Source organism: Epinephelus lanceolatus, chromosome 1 (assembly GCF_041903045.1).
Source record: "Epinephelus lanceolatus isolate andai-2023 chromosome 1, ASM4190304v1, whole genome shotgun sequence".
Taxonomy (NCBI): domain Eukaryota; kingdom Metazoa; phylum Chordata; class Actinopteri; order Perciformes; family Serranidae; genus Epinephelus; species Epinephelus lanceolatus.
In genome coordinates this window covers 1,143,372-1,162,865 of record NC_135734.1, presented here as the reverse complement: position 1 = coordinate 1,162,865, position 19,494 = coordinate 1,143,372, and the positions used below count along the sequence as shown (strand labels likewise).

Sequence of the window (19,494 nt, the reverse complement as noted above, 5' to 3'; positions counted from 1 at the left end):
TGGAGCCAGGGCCCTCTAACAACTTATCTAGACTTCACACTGCTCTTTGTAATAGGCCAACAATTAACTGTGGACTTTGTAATTTGTCTTGCAATATAGCCACCATTCCAGTGCGTGTGGAAAATAGACCTAACAGACCATTTTTGTATGTCAATCTGATCAATTCTCAATCCCCTACAAAATCTAGGTTGACTCAGTGGAGTAAACTTAAACAACCTTTTATGCATTCCTACATCTAGTGGCTGTACAGATCAAAGCAAGTCGGTCAATCTTTTTAACCACCTTAGATCTCAGTACACACACACATTACCAGCTTCTAAACCAAGAAACCTGTACCAATGACCCTTAGTATGGCAGTTTTAAATGTCAGATCTCTTTTTAAACAAGACTTTTATTATTAATGACTTGATTTTAGATAATAATATTGATTGTATGTTTTTAACTGAGACCTGGGGCCCATTGCACAAAAGTAGGATTCAGACATCCAGGATAAATGACTGAGCTGGGTTCAACGAATCCAAAACAAGAGCGTCCAGGCTTAATTGGTTGCACAAAGACCAAGCCAGGGTGAGCAGACACGGATTCATCAAGCCAGGTGAAACCAATCCTGGATCTGTGCACGCATGCGGCTTCCTCAAATAGACCCCGCCATCGATCACAGATTCACCGATTCACCATGGCAACAAGAGCGGCGTACTTTTCCCCGTCGGAGGCAGAAATCCTCATGGAGGCTTACGAAGAGGTAAAGGATCGAATCAAAAAGAAAGGCAACACCGCCACAGTTATAAAACAACTAGAGAAAGCGTGACAAAGTATTGCAGACCGCCTGAATGCGTAAGTAGTGCACAAATACACACTCACTGCTCCGCTGAAACCATCAATTACAATCCAAGTAGTTAATTAACATCTCCGAAAACGTAGTTGTACTCTGATTATGAATCAGTTGAAATTGTAACTGAAATTGACTGCAGATGTGAGTGAAATTGTGTAAATGTAACTCCATCAGACTGTATAACTCTTTGATAAATAGATGAGCTCACTGACTTAATTGAATTTCCCTTTGGGATAAATAAAGTTCCTCTTATCTTATCTTATCTTATCTTATCTTATCTTATCTTATGTTTGCTCCTCATGCTCCATGCTCCTCTGCTGTTTCATTATATGTATGTAGTTTGTGTAGTGTGTGTGTGTGTGTGTGTGCTGATTGATCATAAGAATATATATATATATATATATATATATATACCCATAATCCCCCTCAGGTGCCCATGAGGGGGATTTTGTGAATAGGGAATCCTTTCACAGCATTAATGTTAAGGTGAACATGACGTTTTGTTATTGTCGATTAATGAACACTGTGCATTGCTTGTGATGTGCGTTGATTGGTTTAATAGTCTTCATCTTATAATTTCAGATGGTCTGCAATGCTGACTATCTGATCAGCAATGTTGTGGCAAAGTGGCCCAGCTCAGTCCATGACTCCAGATTCTTTCGGACCTCTGGAATCTATCAGCGCCTATCACAAGGTGAGCCACACAACCTCTGTTAATAACCACTTTTTACATCATGGCTGTGTCAAGAATGTCACTCTATTTATGAGGTTGTGATGATGAGATTTTGTATTGACAGGTGAATTCTCTGGTGTGTTGCTGGGGGACAGGGGGTATGCCTGCCAGCCTTTTCTCCTCACACCATACACAGACCCTCAGGAAGCACAGCAGATTGAAATGACCTTTGGTCTCCTGAAGGCATGCTTTCACTGTCTTCACCACTTAAGTATGCATGTGACATCACTGTGGCCTGTGCTGTCCCCCACAATGTGGCCTGCCTGAGGAAGGAGAGGGCCCCCAAAGTGGGACAATCCTGCCATCTTCCTGATGACAACAGTGGTCGGCTGGTCAGGGACCAATATGTGTTAAATTATTTTAGTTAACATGCATGCTTTAAATTTCAGTTAAATATGTCCTGCAGTGGCAGAGATGCATGCTGTGAATTTCAGTTAAATATGTCCTGCATTGGCAGAGGAATTTGTGTTTTTTTTTTAAATTTAGTTTAAATTGATTTGGCCTCTTATGTTGTTTGTGCTGTATACTGTGTGTATACAAGCTTGCAGTGAGGCTACTGCATCCATTCATTTGTCTGTTCATTTGTTGTGTATGGATTTGTCCTGCATTTATTTCAGTGTGCAGACATGTGGGGTGTATCATATACAGACTTTTGAATGTGTATTTATGCTTATGTTGTATAATATGCTTTGATTCCGTGCTTTCTATCTTGTAGAGTCACTGTGTGACTTCAGTTTTGAAAGGAGCTGATGGTTTACTTGCTTTGATTTATTCTTATTCAATAAAGGAACATCATGTTACTCTTTGATGTGTATTTATATTAATATGAGATGTGCATTCTATATATAGTCTATAGGAAATTGTAAATTATCTAATGATTGCAAAATCATCTAAAATCATCATTTATCTAAAATGATTGCAATTAATGATCACAAATGTTTAAATAATGACAGTGGGTCTGGTTGAATGTGATAACAATGTGCAGTGGGCAGTGGAATAACTACTGGTTTCCGTGGTCTGTGGTGACTGCTGACTGAGATAAGGGATGAGATTAAATAGATCCTGGAACTTAGCCTGGTCTGGAGCAGGCTAGCTCCACAGAATAAATCTCCATGGTAACTTATATCATAACATATCCCGCTTTCCACTATCCCGCTTTTGTGCAACCGGATCACGGATAAGTTGAGCCAGGATAACCAAGATATCCTGGCTTAATCCCTTATCCTAGTTTTGTGCAATAGGTCCCTGTCTTAACACTGATGGACCAGCTACACTCATTAAAGCCTCACCACACAAATACAGTTTTTCTTTTTCATCCAGGACAGGTAAAAAGGGTGGTGGAACAGCATCCATCTTCTCAGTGTCACTTGGTTTTAGACAGATTACATTTGATGATGCTCCTCTTTTATCTCAGACTTTTCAGAAATGCTGTCAACCATCCACACTAACCACAACAAGGTTATTATTCTAGGTGATTTTAATCTGCACAGACAATCAATCGGACTCTTTTGCATTAGAATTTTTAAATGTTCTTAATGTTCTGAACAGAGGCCACACTTTAGACCTAGTAATAACCCATGGCCTCTCTGCACAAATTTCTTCAGTTGTGAAAGTAGGCATTTCTGATCATGTCTGTCTTTTTTTTTTCTTTTTTTTTTTTTACTGTAAATGGTTTTATACAAGAGGATATTCCAGAACGAACTGTCAGGGAACACTATCTAACCACGGAAGTGGCTGCAAATTTTATTGAGCTTTTAAGTGACACTCCTGCAGACTTTTTACCCTCGTCTCATGATTTTATTGTAGATAGTTTTAACAGTAAACTGAGATCAACTCTGGATAAAGTGGCCCCACTAAAACTGAAAAAGATTGCCACTAATCCAACACTCTCCTGGAGAAACGAAGAAATTAAACAGTTAAAGAAAAAATGTCAAATAGCAGAATGAAGATGGAGAAAGAATAAGCTAATGATCAACTTCCAGATTTTCTGAAATCAACTCACTATCTACAATAAAGCAATTAAAAATGCAAGACAGGCACACTTCTCCCAAATGATCACTGACAACTGCAATACCCCAAGAATTCTTTTTTCAACCACTGATCATTTAATTAACCCAGTTTTTATGAAGTCCAGCAGCAAGTCTGTGACCTGCCAAGGGACAACGGATGTAAATTAGCAGTTCTGCTAACCCCGGCATATTTACAGATGTATTTATACTGATGTTCATCAATATGCATTGTCCCTTCCAAATAAACGCTTAAATATAAATAAAATAAATAAATGTCAAGCAACTTAAAATGTGAAGAATTCGCAGTCCACTTCAGTAGCAAAATAGAAACAATTAGATCAAATTTAAGTCAATCCTAGCCAATGAATTTTAGCACCCTGACCCCTTGTTTTTATGTGAGGAAACACTAGAGAAATTTGTACTGGTTGATGCTGAAATGCTTGGAAAAGTAGTTTCTCAATTAAAACCAGCAACTTGCCTTTTAGATCCTATTCCCACTTTCTTTTTTTTAAAACAGTTTATAGCTTTTTAGATGAAGACATTCTTAACATTGTAAATTATTCGCTTCAGATGGGCATTTTCCCCATTGCTTTTATAACTGCCACGATTAAGCATCATTTGAAACGGAATAACTCAGATGCCTTGGTACTTTGCAACTACAGACCGGTGTCCAATCTGCCATTTTTAAGTAAAATTTTAGAGAAGCTTGTTTTTATTAAGTTAAATGATTTTATGGTCGCCCACGACATTTTTGAAAAATACCAGTCTGGCTTTCAAGCTAATCACAGCACAGAGACGGCACTGGTCAGGGTTGTTAATGACCTGACGTCAAATTTGGATATGATAAAACTCTCCATACTAGTACTACTCGATCTCACTGCAGCCTTTGATACAGTCGACCACTCAATTCTTTTAGCTTGACTTCACAATCTGGTTGGCCTCTCTGGTACTATTTTTAACTGGTTTAAATCTTATCTTTCTGATGGTCCAAACCATGTGTCAATTTAGCAAATAAATGAAAAAGGTAGCGAGGGAGACAGGGCAGGCCATCAGGGCCTGTCCACACTTGATCAACCACTGTACATCAAGCTTTTTTCCAAACAGCGTTCTCTGCCGCAGAGGCCCTTGTCTGCATGTCTGTTATCTCAGCCATAGCCACAGCTGTGGAAGTAGAAGCAGGGGTTAGTGAGGTGGCATGCAAGGCTGAAGACAATGGCAGCTTTGAGGCTGCTTTTGCAGCTGCATCAGCTCTGGCATTACCCAGAGAGATGGGGTCAGTGTTGTTAGTGTGAGCTTCACATTTACACACAGCAATTTGTTTTGGCAGCAGCACAGCTTCCAAAAGAGCAGAAAACAACACATGATGAGCAATAGTTTCCCCCATTGAAGTTAAGAAATCCCTATTCTTCCAAATTTGTCCAAAATCATGACCCACACCCCAAGCATATCTGCTGTCTGTGTAAATGTTAACAGATTTGACCTCTGCCAATTTACATGCCTCTGTCAGAGCCACCAATTCAGCCGCTTGAGCTGAATGTGAGGATGACAAAGGACATGCGATCACTGTCTCCTGCAGTGTTGTGACGGCAAAACCTGCAACATTTTTACCAGTGCTGAGGTCTCTCGAAGCTGATCCATCAACAAAGAATTCAGAATCAGCTTTGGCAATCAGTGTGTCTCTCAAATCTGGCTTGGGAAAGCAGGCAGAAGTTATCACAGCCACACAGTCATGTGTGTCAACTGCAGCAACACGATCAAGTTTAGATGAAAAATAAGCTACAGGTCGCTGTTTCCCTCCTGTTCTTGTAACGGTACAGAAGTCATGTACACACCCTTTTCATCAACAGTCTGGGTAAATGGTCGTGTACAGTCAGGCAGTCCAACAGTAGGAGGTGTTTGCAAAGAAAGTTTCAAGTCAACAAAAGATTTCAAAAGAGTCCAAATGACACGATCAGATGCTTTCAGGCATTTCCCATGAGCAATTGCCGCTAATGCTGCCTCAATTTCAGCATAATTAAGATCCCATTGCCTGCAGTAGCCTGTCATCCCTAAAAATGACATGACCTGTTTTTTGTCTCAGGTTTTGGGATCTTTTGAATGGCTTCAGTGCTCTAGGATGAGAGGGTCTTTCCCTCAGGAGAGATCACGTGACCCAGGAATGTGACCTCTTTTGCAACAAATTGTAGTTCTGACAGGCTGGCTTTATGGCCCTGTTCAGCCAAATGAGTCAGCAATGCGAGGGTGTCTTTAACGCAGCCCTCTCTGGTTTCACTTGCAAAGCAAAATGTCATCAACACACTGCAACCTTCCTTTAGGCAGTACAAGAGTTTCCAAACTATCTCTCAAAGCAAAATTTCAAATCAAAATGCAAACCAGAATTGACTGTCTGGGTGTACTGAAACACTGAAAAAAGCATTTGACAGATCAGCAGCTGAAGACCATTTGCTATCAGCTGGAACTTGGGACAAAATTGTATGTGGTTTTGGGACCATAGGCGTCCTGGCCTGCACAGCAGCATTTACAGCTTGCAGGTCTTGCACAAATCTCCACTCCGCAGGTTCGCCAGCAGGTTGTGTTATATGCACAGGAAATATGGGCATTCCCACAGGAGAGACTGGACATGGAACAATCACGCCCACTTTCAACAGAACGAGTGTTTGAAAGATTTCCCATCCCAGAATCAAAACAAATTAGCGGAGCAGTGTATTTTTCAATAATCACTACTCCTGCCACCCCAACTGTTATCTGATATCTCCCACTCAGTTTATGTTTAGCACTTGGAAGAAAATCATAACTTCCTATGACTGATTCTGTGGCCCCGGAATCCACCAAGAAAGAGAGTTCAACACCTTTAACTGTCAGTGTGTATTGAGGCATCTGTTTGTATGCCTCCACTGAAAAATCAGCCAGCATATTGCTATGCTCACTCTCTCTCTGTTTAGATACAAGGTGCAGAATTGCATCAGAAACAAGCTCATACTCTGCATCAGTCATGATGTGCATGTTGTGTGTTTCTGTATTTGTGTTAATGTCAGTGTTCTCACGTGTCTGAAGCATTGGTTGGTTTTCCAAGCCAGTGTCATCACCAGATTCGTCTGTCCCCGTGCTCTCACCGTATAGTCAATCTGACTCATCTGCCCCATCTTTTTTCTTGTTGTTTCCCCCTTTACGGCAGTTTCTTGCCCAATGTCCCTTTTTGCCGCACTTGAAACAACGGTCATTGTCTTTGTGCCCCCCTTTCCACTTAACTTCAAGTTCAGTCAGTCCACCATACTGCATCGCTGCTTGTCTCAGGTGGTATAGATAAGCAGAGACAGTCTCATCTGCATCCTGCTTAACCACCACCATTTTTCCCCAGTCTAAACGAACAGGGAACTCCGTTTTCAATCTTCTCAACAGCCGAAGAAGAATTTCTCTGTAAGCAGCGCTGATTCAGAGAGGCCAGCTGCTCCCTCCGGTTTGTGGTGTTCAACATACGGTGGGGGTCGTTCAGGTGGAGCCGCGTCGAGGTCCGAATCCAGCTTTGAACACTGCGCCGGGAAACCTTTGGGGCCCTGCCTGTGCTTGGCTTCCCTCATCCAACTATTAAAAGCTGACCAATCTGCCTGGAACTTGACCTTACTTCCAAACTTCCCTTCTAATCCCCTTCTTTCTAAGTCTGTCAACCTCACCTCTAAAGCCTCGAGCTGTTTAACACTCAGGCGGCCTGTTCTTGGGAACCAACACTTGTTGACCCACAGATCTAACTGAGCCACGCTCTCCTTTCCATAATTAATCTCCATAAACCTCACGTTGGGAGCGCCATAATCAGGCTCAGTTTTCCCCTTTGAGGTTTTGCTCTGTCCAGATCCCTTTTTAATCAAACTCTCAGTTTTCTTAGTAGTATTAAAAATAAATCAAATTTGTGGAAGCAAAAATCAATCTCAAAAAATGCACAAACTTATTTCTTTAAAGGAAATTTTTTTACCTTTACCCGAAAACACGCACAATTTGTAAAAAGGAAATACAGGAAAAAAAACGCGCTTCACTCACTCTGCCTGTTCCACTGTGAAGTGTCTCTACTTCTCCTCTAACCCAGATAGCTTCTCACCACCTTTTCTTCCACCTTTAACGGCTGAAATAATCAGGTGTCGTGTTAGGTTCCTAACCTACACTACTTTAGGTCCCTGACCTAAACCGAGCTCACCACTTTTCCTGCACTCAGCTTCCCAGAAACCAACCTATCTCAGTAGGTGGAAAAGATTTTTCCTGCGCAGTCCTCAAAGCTCACCAGGAAAGACAGCATGGTGTTGACAGCCACCAAGTTTGTTGGACCCCAACGGTGAAGGGAATCCCAGTTTTCCAGACGTGAGGCCCTCCTCTCAACCTTCCTTTGTAGGGGAGTTTGAGGTGTAAGAGCCTCGGCTCTTGCTGTGCACACAGTCTTCACACCTTCAGTCCAGAATTCCAGAATCCGCTCACAGATGAGGTCCCTTCGTGGTCGGCAATTTTGTGTTGGCAAAACAATTATTTAATAAACAGTTTAAAAAAAAAGTCTTCACACGTCGGCTGTCTTTCTTGAGTTTTTAATAAGCATTCATGAATGGAGTCACACACATACAACCGCATGAACAGTCAGTCAGTGAGTGAGTGGCTAGATGTCCTCTAGCCCTGCTATCTTTATAGTTCCCATAACACATGCACATCAATAGTCAAAATATGTGGCGCCTGCAGTAGCCCAGGTTGGTTTGACATTCCTAAGACACAACATCTCTTGAGACTAACAAGGACACTTGGTGTCTGAGCTTCCCTGGCTCGTAACCTTGGTGTCTGAGCCTCCCTGGCTCATAACCTTGGTGTCTCTCACTGCTGTCACAGTAGGGGTTAAATGAGCAACACACATCATACATCATAGCAAGTTACCTTATACAAAACATGCAGAACACACTATAGGTTAAATATGGTCAAATACCAGAATTTTCCATCACAGACACAACAACAAAAAGCAACAGAGTGCTCACTCAGAGTTGCGTGGGTCTTGGGTAAGCACAAGAATTCACAACAACCAGACATACTGAAATACTGGCTGGTGATCTGATTAAACAGCTTTGTGATGGAATGAAAAAAAAAATGAACTGAAAAATGTTGCATGCATGTGTGTGTGTATTTGAGTACCCCTGCCTTAAGGTAAATATTAAATGAGACCATGCATGTACATGTACTAAAATTGGAACACAAACAGCTTCCAGTTTTAGAATTAGAATTTGACTTTTATTGTCCCCAAAGGGAAATTCTTTCTCACAGCAATGTACTTGTTTGACACAACAACCATAAAAACAACAGCAACAACAGTGATGAGTACGACATCCCGACAACCCAACAATAAAACTGAACAGTAAATAGACACAGCAAGAACAACACTACGACACACAAACAGTTATTACACTTTAACGGGGTCTGCTGTTAAGGGCCGTGATAACTGAGGGGATCAGCCTTCTTCCAAAGTGGGCCCTCCTGCACCTCAGAGTCCTGTACCTTCGCCCTGAGGGCAGTGGGGCTAAATGTTCAATGGGTGGGTGTGTTGAGTGGGTGTGTGGAGCCCTGTGCTATTGCAATTGAGATGCGTGTAATGGCCCTGTTGTTGAGTTCAGTGAGGTTGGGTGTGGGGAGACCTATTATGTTTGCAGCAGTGTTGGTTACTTTGGAAAGCTTGGTCCAGTTCTTGACAGAGAGTATGTTGAAAAAGCAGGTGGAACAGTACAACAGAATTCGCTGAATGATGCTTTGGTAAAGTAGCAGTAGTAGATGTGGAGCAATATGAAGACTTTTGAGTTTGCAGATGATTGACAGTCTTTGGTGGCTTCTTTTCTGAATGTCCATGATGTGCTGATCAAAGGTGAGTGTGTTGTCTAATGTTACTCTGAGGTATTTAAAACTATCCACTGTTTCAACTGTTTGGTTAGGGATGACAATCAATCAATCAATCAATCAATTTTATTTATAAAGCCCAATATCAAAAATCACAATTTGCCTCACAGGGCTTTACAACATATGACATCCCTCTGTCCTTAGGACCCTCGCAGTGGATAAGGGGTGCTGTGGTGAAGGGGGACTGACTATCAGCTCTTTTGTTTTGTTGACATTGAGTAGGAGGGCGAGAATGGCTGTGTCGGATGCTGTCATTTGTGTAGAGTGTGTACAGGAAAGGATTTAACATGCAGCCCTGCGATGCTCTGGTGTTGATGGTGAGGGGAGGAGATGTGGTTGAGCCCAGCTGTACTACTTGTTGCCTGTTGGTGAGGAAGTTGTGGATGAGGTGAATCAGTCGGGTGGGGATGTTGAGGTGGTGCAGCTTCTGGATCATCAGGTGCCTCTGGATGCAGTTAAAAGCAGAGCTGAAGTCCACGAAGAATATCCGGGCGAAGTGGCCTGGGGAATCCAGGTGCTGCAGGAGGAGGTGAAGCAGGCAGGCATGCAGCATCCTCATTTCCCCTCTTAGCCTTGTAGGCGAATTGGAGGGGGTCCAGTTGTGGGTTGTCAGCTGGCAGGAGGGTGTTCAGCAGCAACTTCTCCAGGCATTTCCTAATTATGGATGTTAGGGCAACAGGTCAGTACTGGTTGAGTTCAGTGGGCCGTGGCTTCTTGGGGACAGGGATTATGGTAATCATTTTCCAGATGGAGGGTATGGTGGCATTGAGGTAGGCTTCGCTGATGAGTGAATGAAAGATGGGTAAAAGCTCTTGAGCACAGTTCTTCAGCACCCTTGCTAATATGCCGTCAGGACCCCGGGACCTTGCTCAGCTTGCACCTGCTGAGCTGACGCCTCACGTCTTCCACAGTGAAGGGGGACAGTTCATCTGGGTCTGGTGGGGAGGAGGGCTCTCAAAAGTTTTACACATTCCTCTGAAAAGTCCTGCTTGTTAAAATGGGCATAGAACTTAGGCGTTTACTTTGGGTATATCTTGGAAATGTGTTTTAGGTGAATTTCCCAGGATGCTTATTAATTGTGATTTTTCACAGATTGATCACATAATAGAATTGTTATGGGGTTTTTGGTATTGGCTGCTCACTATCCATGCACTATCCAGACTCAGTCCAACATTAGCAGGCTTTTAGAGTGTTAACCACACTTTCGAATGAATGAATACAAATACTGTATTACTTTATCCTTACATGTTTGTTACCACCTCCTCCTAGTGTGCACTGCATAGCACAGCCTTTAAATATGATGCTGGTTTTATCAGTTGTAGCAGGGAGCTAGCTGGAATTGCCTTGTTTGAACATCTGGCAGGGTCGTGGTTAGCGATATGAGCTAACTGTGTTATGGGAGACTATTCCTGACACTCGAGCTGTGCAGCTGTTCTTTTGTCTTCCAGCAGATACAGTATGCAGATCCTACTGCCTGATGTGTGCTGTTCATCCAGTAGCTGCTTCTATGTAGGCTTGTAGGTTACCCTTTTAGACTGTGTCTCACACACACACACACACACACACACACACACACACACACACACACACATACACACACACAAAATGAGATTATTTACTACTGGCATCCATAACCTTAACCAAGTCCCTTGAGGTGCCACAGAAAATGCTTTAGTACTGTAGTCGCCGGGATCAGATAGTGTAGCAAATATGTGCTGGCAGTGAACTGTTTGCAGAATGCTTCTTCAATATATTGATTCAAACACATAAACTGGGGGGCATATAAGCATATATCTCCCATAAAACATTAGCTGTAGGCTTTATGAACATCATTGTTATGTCATGTTATTATTGTTTTTCAGAAACCATATTGCCACCAGCAGCAGAAAGCAGAAGGCCTGTCACCAAACAACAGGGACTTCACAGATGCTACTGTTGTGCTTGTGTGTCTGTGTGTGTGTGTGTGGAAGAGAGAGAGAGAGAGAGAGAGAGAGAGAGAGAGAGAGAGAGAGAGAGAGAGAGAGAGCTCAAAGCTCAGAGCTCAGAGCTCTGGGTTGCAGAACAGCAGCATGTGAGTGTGTGACCCCAAGGATTCTGAATACTGTTAAGTAAACGATGTGAGAACTGAGCCGATGCAGGCAGACAACTGCAGTGCTGCTGTGTTCAATTAGTAGCTGAGTGTATGATGTCATCAGTGACTGATTGGTACGATCAGCTGTCGAATCCAGTGCTCATTTCTGCTGCTGATACCTGAGTTTGCCATGTTTCACATCACTGTATCCTCAACAATTTGAAAAGAAAACGAAGGGACACAATACTTTTTTAAGACTATCATGAAACCATGACATTGTGGACTTTTTGGATGATAATCTTTGCAGAGTTCTGTTTTTGATGAAATGTAAAACTGAATTGGAAAATATCAGAATTTTATTGCAAAAAGGAAGATCGTGAGTGTTAACTGCCACTGTAAACAAATATATCCCAGGTTATCAGTAATATGTATGGCCACATACCCATCAAAAATTCACACACAGTTGTCCTCACATGCAAATCTGAAAGCAGTTACACTCCCATTTAGCATTCAAACAGTTTAATAATTGAAAATGTGCCTTTTTGGCACACTCTTAAGAGATCATTCTGGTTTACTGTGCCTTTTTTGTCAGTTTTGTCCATCATTCATATCAGTAATAGAAATTTTGTTTTCACCAAGTTAATTGCTGACATTTGGGGTGAAAAAAAATCCCACTGTATCATAACTGAAAAACTGTGAGTTTAAGACTCAAGGTGTAATTAACTGTAATTATATTTAACCCTTTTGATAACCCAGCTGAACAAAGAAATTTGATCTAAATCCTGTAATGTCATCTGTAACATAGTATGTTGATCTATGTCCACTGTGTCTGTTTCCAGTCAACATGACCCCAGTGGACCAGCTGGACCAGCAGTGAGCCCGATCCAGCTGGAAGAGCCTACAACAATACACTCCTATCTACAGTGAGTAAACTAAAAACAAAGCAGTACTATGTATCCTCAGCTACATTTATTCATACCTACCTGCACTAACAAAAATCTACAAATCCTAGACCTATTCAGTATTCTGTAATCAAAATACATTTCCTGTTTGTTAACACAAAAAGAAAGTAGGTCATCACTAACAGTAACAATTCAACTATCAGCTGGTAAGGATATAGTAGATACTGTACACAGGTGTGTTGCTTGCTGTTAAAGGTAGTGCGTGTATATTCATACAGGACTGCCTATGGGGCTGTACATATGCTGTGTCTTTAACTTCCTGGAAAACGCGAGGTTTGGCGCTGTGTGCAACTCTTGTGCTTAATCTTTGCAAGCTTTCAACAGCGTGGAGACAGGTTGCGTCTGAAGTTGCTAACAACAAGCACAGTATCATAGCCCACTTACCCGAAATCCTGAGTGCAGAGCTGATCTTCTTTCAGGTGCTGTTTTTAAGTGTGTATTGGGCAGATGTAAATCTCTGGGTAGCCCTGCACTAAAATGATCAACTTCTCCATATTTACCACAGACTGATATTTAAGTAAGAAGGAAAATATACCTGCCGGCTGTAATTGGTTGCTACCTGTCATGTAACATGCAAGGCATGTTGCAGCATTCCAAAAGTTGAACACTCTTTATCTCACACACTTCTGCTGGCAGACTAGTGCATCCTGAAAAATAAGTGCTGGCATTTGAGTGCACCTGCCATACGTCTACACTGAAAGCAATTAATGTGAGGATGCAAAAAAAAGCAGCATGTGTACAGCCCCTAAATCTGTTTTCAATTTTGTCTTGTTTAGAAGTTTTCTAGTCAGATTAAGTCAAGGTTTGTAGAATAAATTGACCAGACAGTTGCTGCAGATTGTTAATTAGCTGTGGCGTGTGGCACATCCAGTGTGAACAACCTAGTTGTTTAAAATGGGTGCTGAAAGGAGGGTGACAGTGGTCCATGGTGACTCCATTGCAGCCCTTATGCATTCATTGTGAAATTGTTGTTTTTGAAGTTCAAAATGGAGTGAAGTTCACCAATCATCTGTTACTAACCAATGCTAGACCCATATGAACATGGCAGCTGTAGCAGCTGTTAACTGGTATCAGTGGCACCCTATTTCAGTTTCATATGGATGTACATTACTGTTCCAATTTATGAACTTTATTTCATGTGATCTTTCCCTTGGTGAATTCCATTTGGGTGTTAACTACTGTGACTCATTTTACATTTCCCACAGGGCTGAAAACAGAACAAAGAAAACACATTGAACCATTGGTATGTTACTTCACATATATGGGTGCCATGCACTGGACCTAGTTCCAGCCCATGCTCACTTAGCCTTTATTAAACCAATTAACCTGACCATTCATCAAACCCCCTCCAAAAAACAGAAATGCCCTGTCGACACCTGGTATTAACATGCATCTTGGGTGATCGCATCCCAAGTGAACAGATCTCAGCATGGCTGTAAATACACCCATTGAGTCTTTAATATGTGTTGAGATCTAATCATTTAGACTACATTTGGAGGGGGTCTGGGCTGCATATGCTTGTATTGTTTCAGCTCACATCTCCTGGGCCACATTAAAGGACTGCCTACTCAGCTGACATCCTTACTTATCCAACTCAAACTCTCTGTTGCTGCTGTTCCACAGGTGAGATACAGCACTGAAGGACTGTCCCCAGAGCCACTGTCCTCCCAGGGCAGCAGTCAATTCAACATCTGCCTGAGTAGCACAAGCTAACACAGCAGCAGCTGTTAAACGATCCAAACAAACTCACACTTAAATCAAGAAGATTTGACTTCTTAACAACTGTGGTAACATTAGCCGTGTCATAATAACAGTTAGTGCTGTCACTTTATGCGTGTGGGTGGACTCTCACCAACTGTTCCGGGCACTGGTCTCATACTCCTGCAGCAGCAGCCTAACGCATTCTCATCCCAAGTCGTCACATATCTGCACTTTGTCAGTGGACTTTCATGTCTACATATTGCAGAAGTCTCCTTCTGTGTCTGCTGCTATCCGCTTATGATCAGAATCTATGCTCCATTTTAACATCATAGTTCCCCATTGCATCATCATGCATTACAATACACAGAAGGCTATCATAGTGACAGGTAAGTAAGCTAAATAACAGTATCACAGCTAAAAACAAACCATATGATTGGTTGATGCTTCACCGCATCATTGGAGCACTGAAAAAAGATGAGGTCAGCTCAACTTTCATTTGTAGCACAACTGTCTGCAGTGGCAAGCGTCAGGCATCAGTTTGTAGCTCCAATGTCACCGGCTTCCACTGAAAATGAATTGTAGTCTGTTGTTGTGTTGCTTGTAGTGTGAACGCAGCATAGAGTTTCAGTTTTCTTTATAACAGCTGTTATTGTACTATGATACCAGTGATGGAAGAAGCTACTCTGATTTTTAATTATTTAAATTAGCGTTACAACTATATAAAAATACTGTGTTACAAGTAAAAGTCCCGTATTGAAAACGTAAAAGTACATAAAGTAGTAGCATCAAAATATATTTAAGGTACCAAAAGTAAAAGTACTCATTCTGCATAATGGCCCATTTTAGACTAATTTATCACTGCATCATAATTAGTGATGCATTAATGTGCGAGTATCGCTAATGATGCAGCTGGTAAAGGTGAAGCCAATTATACCTCTTATACTTCTGGGTACCTTAATCCATAATATGACAACATAATTCATTAGTTTACTTTTTGTATTAATAATTGGAATCTGCAAAGTAACTAATGTTGAAAAATTAAAGTAGTTCAGTACAAGTATGTAGTATAAAAGAAATAGGCTACTTAAGAATAGAACAAATAAATTGTACATATGTTCAGTATTTGAGTTAATATGCTTCTTTACATTCCACTACTGCATAATACAAGTCACAGCCTTGGTTATGGTTAAACCAACACTGAGTGTTGTGGTGGGATGTGAAGAGCAGTCTCTGGTGTCAAGGTGGCAAACTGTAACAACATCCCTGTCTGGCAGCCAGGAGTCGTTACTCACATGACCACCAGAGGTCCTTGTCAGACAAATGTAAACATTGCTCGTTTGTCTGGTGAATGAGCTTTCCAGAGACAACTCTGCAATGTGTCCAACTGGAGCAGATGAGACCCTGACAAATCACTTCAGATCAGATTTGTTACATTTATTATTTTGCACAGTCAGTACTCTGGCAATCACACACTTCTGCTGGCAGACTACGAAAAAGGGGGTAGAAGAACAAATGCACTGATGCACAAAAGAAGCTTATGACTTTGCTCCTCTGTCTAGGCACTGTGAAGTGGATATGAATGGGAAGGTGAATACTACTGCTGAGAAGATCACTCACTCCAAAAGTGCCAATATGGTGTCAGACCTGTCCCCAGATGCCCAGCCTTATACCCGGGTGAGCAGACACACACACACACACACACACACACACACACACACACACACACACACATATCACAGAAATTATTCCAGGAAATACAGATTTAATTTCAGAGAGGGATTGCTACATCTATCGCCACTGCCTTCTTCTGTTGTTTGTTGATCAACACAATGTCCAGTTGGTTAGCCATCACCATGTTTTCAGTCTGGATCTGGAAGTCCTACAGGATCTTAACTTGTTCATTCTCAACCACTGTAGGGGGTGTCTTCCATTTTGTCCTTGCAACTTCTAGTGGAAAAAAAACCCTTGAATTTGCAGCCAATTTTGTCAAAAATTGCGATAAAAATTGCTGCATTTTATGTGATTTTTTGCAGGAAATGACAAAAGGAAAGGAAAGGAGAAAAAAATGTGATTTTGTTTTTTTTAAATTACTACCTCCAAAGAAAATAGTCATGTAATCACTTGCTATAATAATCATGCTGAATATTACAAAAATAGCTGCAAATGTTTTTTTATTGTTCTCTTCTTTAGTTTTATTTAATTAGTTTCAAAACATGGACTCCAATAATGTTGCAAAAAATCCTAAGTGACTATTGTAGCTCTCAAACCAGACAATGTGACTGTAAAACAACATGTAAGCTACATCTTCTGTAAACATAACATTTTAATACATTCAACACATACTGTGGTAGTTTCCACTTTGCAAATTCTAATGTTTCTCCATACTGCAATGCCATTAGTACATTTGATGACGGTTCTGATGACGTTTCAAATGATGTTGCGTGTGCGACGACTTCCGGCTGGCCAGAAAATGTGGAAAAACGCGGAGTAATCACGGGACTTTTGAAAAATTGCAAGCCCCCACAAATATTGCAGACTTAAGTTGAATTTGCGTTAATTATTGCAATCGCAAGATCGCGATTTTCTGGAGGGACTGACTATGCCAGCCATTTGGTTAGGGCATTCTATGTACACTCTTCCTGCCTGCATCTCACACCCTGCTATTATGTGCTGTCTCAGGAGCATCTTTGCACAGCCTGCACCAGGGGTCCTGTCTGGTGTTGTAGACCTATTCTTCTATTGATCTTGTTCTAAGTGCCTGTTTCTGTGCTGCCATGATTAGTGCTTCTGTGCTGTCTTTCAGTCCAGCCTTTTCCAGCCACTGGTAGGATTTCTTGATGTTGGCCACTTCTTCAATCTGTCGATGGTACATATTGTGCAGGAGCTTGTCCTTCCATGATGGTTCATCCTCCTCTTCTGCATTCTTGGGTTTCTGCTGCCTGAGGTATTCACTTAGCGGCTCATCTTTGGGGGCCATCTTCCTGATGTTTTCCTGGATCTTGGTTGTTTCGGCCCGGACAGTGGCTCTGACACTCACCAGTCCTAGCCCCCCCTCAGTACAATGAGTGTACAGTCTCAAGGTGCTGGACTTGGGATGAAATCCTCCATGCATTGTGAGAAGCTTCCTTGTCTTGATATCAGTGGCCTCTATCTCCTCCTTTGCCCAGCTTATTATACCACTGGGGTATCTGATGACTGGCACAGCGTACGTGTTGATGGCTCGGACCTTGTTCTTTCTGTTCGGCTGACTTTTCAGGACCTGCCTTACTCTTTGCAGGTATTTGGCTGGGGCTGACTGTCTTTTGGCCTCCACAGTGATTTGCCTGTGGGACCCCAAGGTATTTGTAGCAGTCCTGAACATCTGCAGTGTTGCCCTCTGGTAGTTCAACCCCCTCGGTTCTGATTGTTTTCTTTGTCTTGGACACCATCCGACCACACTTATCTAGTCCGAATGACATTCCGATGTCATTGCTGTAGATCCTGGTGAGGTGGATCAGTGAGTCGATGTCTCGCTCACTCCTGGCATACAGCTTGATGTCATCCATGTAGAGGAGGTGACTGATGGTTGCTCCACTTCAGAACCAGTATCCATAGCCACTCTTTGTGATGATTAGGCTGGGGGTTCAGGCTTATGCAGAAAAGTAGTGGGACATTGCAACACCTTGGTATATGCTGCACTTGTTGGTAACTTGTGCAGTTGGCTTTGAGTTTGTCTCCAGAGTCATTTTCAACAACCCCATTAAGTTCTTGATGAAGGCTCTTAGTGTCCTGTTGATATTGTCCATTTCCAAGCATTCCAATATCCATGTGTGTGGCATTGAGTCGTAGGCTTTCTTGTAGTCAATCCAGGCAGTGCACAGGTAGGTCTGCCTGGTCTTGCAGTCTTAGGAGAATGTTCAGTTATGCCTCTGCCTCCTTTAGCGACAATGGTAACTGTAATAAGTGTAGCTTATTTGCTGCGTTGGAGGCGAGGCTTAGTGAATTAGAAGCGCGGCTCCGCACCATGGAAAACCATTCAGTAGCTGCGGTAGTTAGCCAGCCCCCTGTATCCGGTGCAGAGCCACATAGCATAGCCTTAGCCTCTGCTAACTGTCCTCGGGTAACTCCCGATCAGCCAGGAGGTTGGGTTACGGTTCGCCAGAAGCACAGCTCCAAGCCGAAGCCCACGGCTCACCACCAGCCTGTTCACGTTTCCAACTGCTTTTCCCCACTCAGCGACACACCCGCTGAGGATAAAACTCTGGTTATTGGCAGCTCTATTCTGAGAAACGTGAAATTAGCAACACCAGCGGCCATAGTCAAATGTATCCCTGGGGCCAGAGCGGGCGACATTGAATCAAATTTAAAACTGCTGGCTAAAGCTAAATGTATATTCATTAAGATTGTTATTCACGTCGGCGGCAATGACACCCGGTTACGCCAGTCGGAGGTCACTAAAATTAATATTGCCCCGGTGTGTGAATATGCAAAAACGATGTCGGACTCCGTAGTTTTCTCTGGACCCCTCCCAAATCTGACCAGTGATGACATGTTTAGCCGCATGTCATCATTTAATCGCTGGCTGTCCAGGTGGTGTCCGGCAAACGATGTGGGTTTCGTTAATAATTGGCAAACTTTCTGGGGAAAACCTGGTCTTATTAGGAGAGACGGCATTCATCCCACTTTGGATGGAGCTGCTCTCATTTCTAGGAACCTGGCAAACTTTATTAGTAATTTAAATCCCTGACAACCCAGAGTTGAGACCAGGACTCGGAGACGCAGTCCTATACGCCTCTCTGAGCTTCTAGTTCAGTTACCCAGCCATAGTTTTCATAGTTTTATACAAACGGTGTCTGTCCCCTGACCACCTAAATTATTTAAATCTAAAATTAAACAAAGAGGAGTTGTGCATAACAACCTCATAAAAATTAAAACCTCTTCTGTGACAGAAAGACAAAACAGGAGAATTAAATGCGGACTGTTAAACATCAGGTCTCTATCGTCCAAAGCAGTGTTAGTAAATGAATTAATATCAGATAATCATATTGATTTACTCAGTCTCACTGAAACCTGGCTGTGTCAAGATGAATATGTTAGTCTTAATGAGTCCACTCCTCCCAGTCATAATAATACCCACATTCCTCGAGGCAGTGGCCAAGGAGGGGAGTTGCAGCCATTTTTAACTCTAGTCTGTTAATCAGCCCTAAACCTAAACTAGATTATAATTCATTTGAAAGCCTCATTCTTAGTCTTTTATATCCGACCTGGAAAACCTCGCAGCCACTTTTATTTGTTATAGT

The 19,494-nt window shown here is 42.2% G+C and overlaps 1 protein-coding gene across 25 annotated transcripts in view; it reads left to right on the top strand.

Moving 5' to 3' along the window:
* The window catches only part of plekha6 (pleckstrin homology domain containing, family A member 6), a 374,661-nt gene that overhangs the window by 134,501 nt on the left and 220,666 nt on the right, over positions 1-19,494 (top strand). For 19 of the 25 annotated variants that reach the window (XM_078166903.1, XM_078166583.1, XM_078166636.1 and 16 more), the window contains 2 exons: positions 12,392-12,475; positions 15,775-15,889. In XM_078166903.1, the coding sequence (XP_078023029.1) occupies positions 15,791-15,889 (99 nt within the window). In that variant the 5' untranslated portion in view covers positions 12,392-12,475; positions 15,775-15,790. Of the gene's footprint in view, positions 1-12,391; positions 12,476-13,719; positions 13,758-14,046; positions 14,138-15,774; positions 15,890-19,494 lie in introns of all 25 variants that reach the window. The other 6 variants (XM_078166743.1, XM_078166767.1, XM_078166995.1 and 3 more) reach the window with 2 other exon arrangements.